This window comes from Nicotiana attenuata, chromosome 7 (genome assembly GCF_001879085.1).
Source record: "Nicotiana attenuata strain UT chromosome 7, NIATTr2, whole genome shotgun sequence".
In the NCBI taxonomy this organism is placed as follows: domain Eukaryota; kingdom Viridiplantae; phylum Streptophyta; class Magnoliopsida; order Solanales; family Solanaceae; genus Nicotiana; species Nicotiana attenuata.
The window spans coordinates 40,603,284-40,610,719 of record NC_031995.1 but is presented as its reverse complement, the minus strand read 5'-3'; the positions used below and the strand labels follow the sequence as shown (position 1 = coordinate 40,610,719).

Sequence of the window (7,436 nt, the reverse complement as noted above, 5' to 3'; positions counted from 1 at the left end):
TTGTAGTTGTACCGTTTCATTCCTTATTTATTGATTTTGTATTTTAAACTGTTACAGCCCCCATTGCATGCTCTCCCCCCTCTTAGCTGTTTAAGTTCTGTATATTTTCCTTCTATTATATATATCTGTACGTGTTTGTTTGGTAGTGTTGTCTAGCCTCGTCACTACTTCGCCGGGGTTAGGTCAGGCACTTACCAGCACATGGGGTCGGTTGTGCTGATGCTACACTTCTGTGCTCTTTTGCACAGATCACGGTACCGGAGTAGCTTTTGGACCACAACAGTAGTTGACTGGGAGTTGACTTCAGTCCAGGGACATTCGAGGTAGCCTTGCTGACGTCCGCAGGCCGGAGTCTCTTCCTATTTTATTCCGTTTGTTAGCACTTGTACCGAAGCAAACAGTATTGTACCTTGTTCAGACTTTGCATGTAGTATTCTATAGCCGTTCGTGAGTTAGTGACTCCAGTCTTGGGTAGACGTTGAAATTGGATTTCCGCATTTGTTTTTAGTTTATTTATACTTAAAACTTCCGCTTTAATTTAAATGACTCGTTTTATTTATATTGTTGAGATGTTATCGGACAATGTTTTAATACTTGGCTTGCCTAGCTCTGATTAGTAGGCGCCATCACGACTCCCGAGGGTGGGAAATCCGGGTCGTGACACAGTTGAAATTGACAGAACAAGTGAGGCTTCTTGCAAATGTGACGATGATGAATTTGCAGAGACAAGTTCTTATTATGTGATTTCCCCTTTGATCTAGCTAAAGCATTTGGTGACACAAATATAGATGCCGACCATATTGCTGCAGGTTTACCTTATGGCGGTAAGGGATTTCCACTCATATATCCACAATTAAGAAAATTTGAGAGAGATTTATATAACGAATGCAAAGAGTAAGCTGTTGCTAGCTGAATCTAACTTCTCTGTAAAATTGAATAGGAGTAGGAAATGGAACTCAAAACCTAACTTAAAATGTAGACATATTACAATAGAATTACTACAAAATTTTCTTCTAACTAATAAAGAAAAGAAGGGGAGGAATTTAATACAATTCTGAGAAATGATGGAAGGTTTAACCCACTTTGGATAGGCGTCTTATCGAGCATTCAACAATGTGATGGTAACTTCATTTATAGAACTAGGTGTTTGTGTACTCCAAGAAAATTCAGCATCTTTAACATTCCTTTCAGTGAAAAATCCAGGATGTTTAGGTGGTGGCAAAATGCCTTCATTGCTCAGCATCATAATGACAGTAGACATATTTGGCCTGTCCTCTGGATTCTGTTGAACACATAACAATCCCACATGGATTGATCTTAGTACTTCTGACACATAACATGAGTCCACCAGATTTGAATCGACTAGTTCCAATTGTCTTCCTTCTTTATGAAGCATCCATGCCTGCATATCAAAGGATTTAAGTTATATAAACAAACCATGTTTACACTATCAGCATAGTTTAACCTGTGATAGTAATTTAGTTATCCGTTTTTAACTGGTTACCGATTAGCTTATAGTAGAGATTTACGTGTAATTATCATCAGCGCATAAAACTTAAATGCATTAACAAGTACTTTTTCTAAGTAAAGTCTTTTTCATGTAGGAGTTACACTTACATGTCCAAGAAGGTTGAGGTGGTGGTCTGGATGAACAAATCTTCTGTTCTTCTTTCCGCTCACAATTTCTAGTGCTAAGACTCCAAAGCTAAAGACATCCGATTTCACTGAGAATATCCCGTCCACTGCATATTCTGGGGACATGTAACCACTGCAACAAAGAAACACAAGATTATATAATGCACTAGCTATATGCATGCCTTTATACCTATATGTATAATCAAAGATTTAAATCTTACTATGTTCCAACAACACGGCGTGTATTGGCTCCTGTCTCGTCTCCTCCGAAACTTCTAGCCATCCCAAAATCTGATATCTTTGGGTTCATTTCAATATCAAGCAAGACATTGCTAGCTTTCAAGTCTCTGTGGATGATTCTGAGCCTAGAATCTTGATGAAGATACATCAATCCTCGAGCAATTCCTTTAATAATGTTGAAGCGCTTAGGCCAATCAAGTATTGCGCTCCTTTCTTCACCTGCCAAATGTTTTCAACTTATTACAATAATTTTTCAATAAACACAAAAGTAACCTCCGCTTGAAATCAAAGTAGAAGCTCCCTTCTTGAACATTAGCATTTTAAGTATGAGTTGCTTTATATCACTCATAACAATTGATTGCATTGAAAGAAATGGTGCACACTAGATGTGAAAGACTAACCAAATATATATAAATCCAGGCTTTTATTTGGCAAGTATTCATACACCAACATCTTCTCTGCTCCTTGAATGCAGCATCCTAGAAGCTTTACAAGATTTCGATGCTGAAGTTTTGCGATGCAGTTAACTTCATTCTTGAACTCGTGAAGTCCTTGCTCTGATGTTTCTGAAAGCCGCTTCACTGCTACTTCTTGTCCATCTTCTAACACACCCTGTAAAAGTAGCAGTCCTGTTAGAAATTCAATGGAGGGAATGGTCATTGCCCTACTATTCCAGTCAAGTTCTTGTTTAGGCAGCATCCACTTACACAGTTCATTTCTATTTAGAGGAGATGTTGCTAGAAATTGTTAAGCATGCCACTAGTTTGCACCAAAAAAAGGACAAAATTTTCTCCCATGGTTGGATTGAAACTTAAAAGTTTATGCCCCTTTCTTACTTTGAATTTGAAACCTTTGTTTCCTAAAACATTTTTGGTCTCGAAATAAGGCTCTCTACTTATAACTCATTCCACTCATCATACTATCCTACACTGCTGTATGTACTGACTCCAAGAGTTAATTTTCATATTGTGCAATGCAAAGAAGTTAGATGGCTTTGTTCAATGTGCTTTCGAGTCTTGAATATCATTACTTGGAGTCTGAGGAGGTTCCTACCTTGTAAACTTGTCCAAAGCCACCCTCTCCAATCTTGTTCTCAAATGAAAAGTTGTCCGTAGCCTTGGTTAATGTAAATAAGTCAAAAAGTGGTAGCTCAAAATCTTCAGAGTGACTTTGATTACTGTTATTATTCTTGTTGCTGTGACCACCTAATCTTCCTGCGATTTGAACATGTAGGTAGACTTTGTTCAGACCACTCTCCACAAGAAAATTAGTGACAAACAGAATTAATAACCATAATTCGCCGCTTCAGGTTTTGTATGATTTGCTTACCCTTTGTTGTAATCACTGGATCCTCTGTCCTTGGTTTGTAAAGAATCAGGCCTACACCTAGACCTAGCAGAATCAACGCAACCAACAGTGACAAAGCTACTGCAAGTATGACAGTTTTTTTTCCCTTTGATCCAGCTGAACCTGCAACATCTGCCATCCAAAATTTTTAAATAGTTGTTTCTACTAATAGTAAAAGTTCTTATCCACTTCTTTATACTTCTATTTATTTATTTCCTGGAAAACAGGACGGTCCAAGAAGTCTTTTTCTCCGTAATGTGGAATTGGATTATCTTTTTCGCCTTATATGAGCTTTGTTGATGGCATTGAAGTAGTCCATCTCTAATGAAACGGGCATGAATGTGTTTAGGACAGCCTAAAGGATAGTAGTCTGTGTGGAGAAGTAGAACCGCAACCTTCTTAATGTTTACAGCTAGATCCTTGTATATACAAACCTCGTTCTTTTTTTTTTCTTTTTTTCTTTTTATTTTATGACCGAGAAATCCGTCTGGGGCCGATCTTTTTGGACCAACTGCAGCCTTCGAAACTCGGTGGATAATGGGCCCGCCCCTCTACCCTTCTCCACTTAAATACCAGGCTTTGCTTTACATGGTGTGGGGGCTTGAAGCCTTGAACCTGTGACCTAAGACACAAATCCACCACCCTTTGCCACTTGAGCTAGGCCCTGGGGGCAAACCTCTTTCTTTGTTTTCTGATAAGCTTTATCAAATTGAACTATTCAGTGAATCATTCTTGACCACAAGCATTGTATAGTGAGAGTTTGTACTATTATAGGTTTAACTTTGTGTAGTTCTTTCAAAACTCGCCAAGATTAAAGGTCTCTACAAGTTTCTTAGATGTTTGATGCTTTCTACAGAACGTATCTCAGGCAATCAGTAAACTACATATTACCTATGTCCGAAGCAGACATCCTAATGTAGATATCCTGCCCTGATTGAGATAGCTGTCTGATGTCAACCAGCTCCCCAATCCATAACAAGCACCCACTTCCTCCATTGCGTATGTCCAGATTAGTATAACCCGTGCACGAACAGTTTCTCAAGCAAACTGCCCTGCATTCATCTAGTGTTATTGTCTCATTGAACCAAGAAAATCGTGTATCAGGCAGTTTAACACCAGAGTACTTTAGAAACCCGTCTCCCGTGCAATTCAGTGGGCGTTTCCGCACACAACCGCTCGACCAGTCAGACCTGATCCAATCATCCGGATGTTTTGGCTCGAATTTATCTAAACACTGACAAAAAGGATTACTCAGAATGTTGCAAGTGCTATATGCACCACATAATTTGTAGCTATCACAGTCATCTGCATCTGCAGATTGATAATTGACCCACCTCTGAGTCTTTTCAATCCAAATGATACGCATAGTTTTTCCAAAAGGCTTTATCACTAAAGTCGAAATAACAGATTTGTTCACGAGTTCATAACTGTAATAAATTTCCCTACTGTTCATGATCAAGCCAAAAGAGACGATTGAGTTGTTCACCATGTTGGGTGCACCACTCCACCGAAGACCATTCCATGGCCCTGCTCTAAAAGTCACATTAGGACCTTTTCTCGTAAGGTCTTGCGGATAACCAGTAGGATCACAGTGATAAGTATATTCCCCAGGAGCAGGATCGTCATTACTTCTCCACGAGCTAAGATACCTTTCTAATCCAGTCTTCAAGTCCGTTCCAAGTTTCATACCGGCCAGCAATGTATTGCTAGGATAATCAAAGCTTTGCCAGAGGAAATTTTCAGGATTTGGATCATCTGCATCTCTCACCACAAAATTTCCAGTGTCCAGCAGCTGTGCAACAGGATTTTGGACGGTTGTTGATGAATTGGTTGACCAAACAGTGGCATTGGTATCATTGGCAAGAACAACAAGACCTGACTGAATGACTTTCAAGACCCCAGATTTATTGGTGACAGGAGCTACTCTATTAGCAACCCAAACTGGAGTAATAACAGAGGGTTTCTTGTACCATATTCCAACATATCGATTTGAAGAAGTTTCTCCTGGACTGAAGAATCCTAATTCAAATGATCCACCAGAGGAAACAATAGTTTCACCATCTCTGATGAACTGAGTTGTAGTTATGGTATCCCCTTGACCATTAACCTTTTGAATTAAAACTAAGGAGCAGATTAGTAGACTAAATAGAAATGTATCCATGGCTATACTTTGGTTGCATCTTTCTTCATGGGTTTAGGGAGCAGATGGCGTGGCTTATTTGCTTCCAAGGAATGGAAATAAGATGCATAGTACTAGTATTACTGATACTTAGGCTCAGAACATTTATATTCTTGCCCACATATAATATGAGATACAGATAATACCTAGATTTTTATATCGTTATATTGGTATTAGCTAAATTTTATAACAAAACACGAGATAAATATAATCTCAAATTTTATATCGACATTAGTTCCCCAGTAAGCAAACGATTGCTCAGTCTTTGGCAGTTCCACGTCTCCCTCAGTATGTTTGTTAGTAAAATTTTGGAAGCAGACAAATGGGAACATAGAAGAATTTCGGCTAGTGTGAACAAAATATATTTCCGAGTGCAACAATGAGCATTCCATTTTGTAATTGATACATACTAACTAGTAAGAGAAAAATATAACTATATTTTGCACCGGAAAAAAGAAATTCATTTTGTGAAAACTTGGAAAATAAACTGGGTTTGGGATATTTGGACAATTTTGACACACCTGTCCACATCATAGTTANCGGAGATCTAGTGTTGTTATACAACTCGAGATTGAGATTGTTTCCAGGTAAGTTGAAGTCCCGATGGTCAGGACCCTTCAGAGTGGTGCAAATGTTCTTAAGTGGAGGTATGGAGATCGAATCAGAAGATGGGACAAATAAGTTCACGGTGAATGGGCAAAGGCTGAAACATTACCTTGGAATGACCGAAGAAAAAGGGGATAGAGTGGTAATAACTTTGGTCAAACCTAAAGTGCTTATAAGCTGAAATTTGATAAGTTGGGGGAGACCAACTTATGACTTTTGGCTTATTTTTGGCTTATAAGTACTTTTAATTTTACCAAACGCGTAGATAAGCCAAAAAGTGCTTATAAGCCAGTTTGACCAACTTATAAGCTTAGCCAAACACCCTCTAAGCTTAGCCAAACACCCTCTTTAACCACATTTTTTTTTGGTAACTAAGACATATATTAAAACACATACTAAGAGTCATTACATATTGCATTACAAGCGGAAATTGTTCTAGGCCACATAGTTCCTAGCTTGTTCCTTTCCAAAATAGAAATAGCAAAAGTAGGAGGACTAAGATAAGTTGTTAAGCTTCCAAAAGTTGTTAAGCTGCTTCCGTTCTTCGCCATTGAATCAGCATCCTGGTTTGCCTCTCTGTAGACGTGCTGTAATAGCGGGTCACCTGCTCTACTCAATAGGCATCTGCAATCATCAATCAGATTAAAGGCACAGTTCTTGTTATGGATTAAGTTAATGAGCTCCTTACAATCTGTTTCAATGGTGAGGGGTAGGTAGTTGTTTTCTATAGCTAATTTCAAACCATGCAGTAGTGCTAATGTTTCCATGTAAATATCGGTTGCATGTGAAAAACCCATGTTGTATCCCAAAACCCATTCCCCATTGCCTTTTCGTATGATTCCCCCTATTCCGCCTTTACCCGGATTGCCACAGCATGAACCATCCACATTCAGTTTATAGCTGTTTTGTTTAGGTGGGTTCCATTTGATGAGAATGGAATCTCTATATGTGACAGGCCGATTTTGATTTGTGGCCAGGAGTTTATATTCCATGGCTTTGTTAACGATGTTTTTTAATAGGAGAGGTTTGTAATTATTTTTGAATATCGTCTCATTTCTGTGCAGCCAGATGTGCCAGAGGATAAAAGGGATAACTTCAGACCAGACGAGATATTCATTAAAATTAGTACTTGAGCTGCTTTGAGTTTTTAGCCAGTGGTGCAATGTGTACTTATCTGGTGGCTCCGGAGGTAGCATGCTAAAACCTGCTTGAGCCCAGATCGTTTTGGAATGCTTGCATCTAAAGAGCATATGCATTGTATCTTCCCTCTCAGTGCTACAAAGGTGACAGTTTGGAGAGTTGGTTATATTCCTGTTGAAGAGCATTTGTGCTGTGGGGAGCTTATTGTGGATAGCCGTCCAGAGGAAGAATTTTATTTTATTAAGAGTTTTGATTCTCCATAACCATTTATAGTCTTGAGTATCCCCCT

At 38.8% G+C, this 7,436-nt stretch overlaps 1 protein-coding gene across 1 annotated transcript; it reads right to left on the bottom strand.

Moving 5' to 3' along the window:
• Window positions 944-5,531, bottom strand: LOC109228974 (G-type lectin S-receptor-like serine/threonine-protein kinase At4g27290). The gene is made up of 7 exons (XM_019394254.1): window positions 4,114-5,531; window positions 3,205-3,354; window positions 2,929-3,089; window positions 2,277-2,487; window positions 1,857-2,094; window positions 1,618-1,768; window positions 944-1,402 (listed from the first exon to the last, which is right to left on the bottom strand). Exons 1-7 carry the CDS (start codon window positions 5,381-5,383, stop codon window positions 1,097-1,099), a joined length of 2,487 nt encoding a protein of 828 aa, XP_019249799.1. The 5' UTR covers window positions 5,384-5,531; the 3' UTR covers window positions 944-1,096.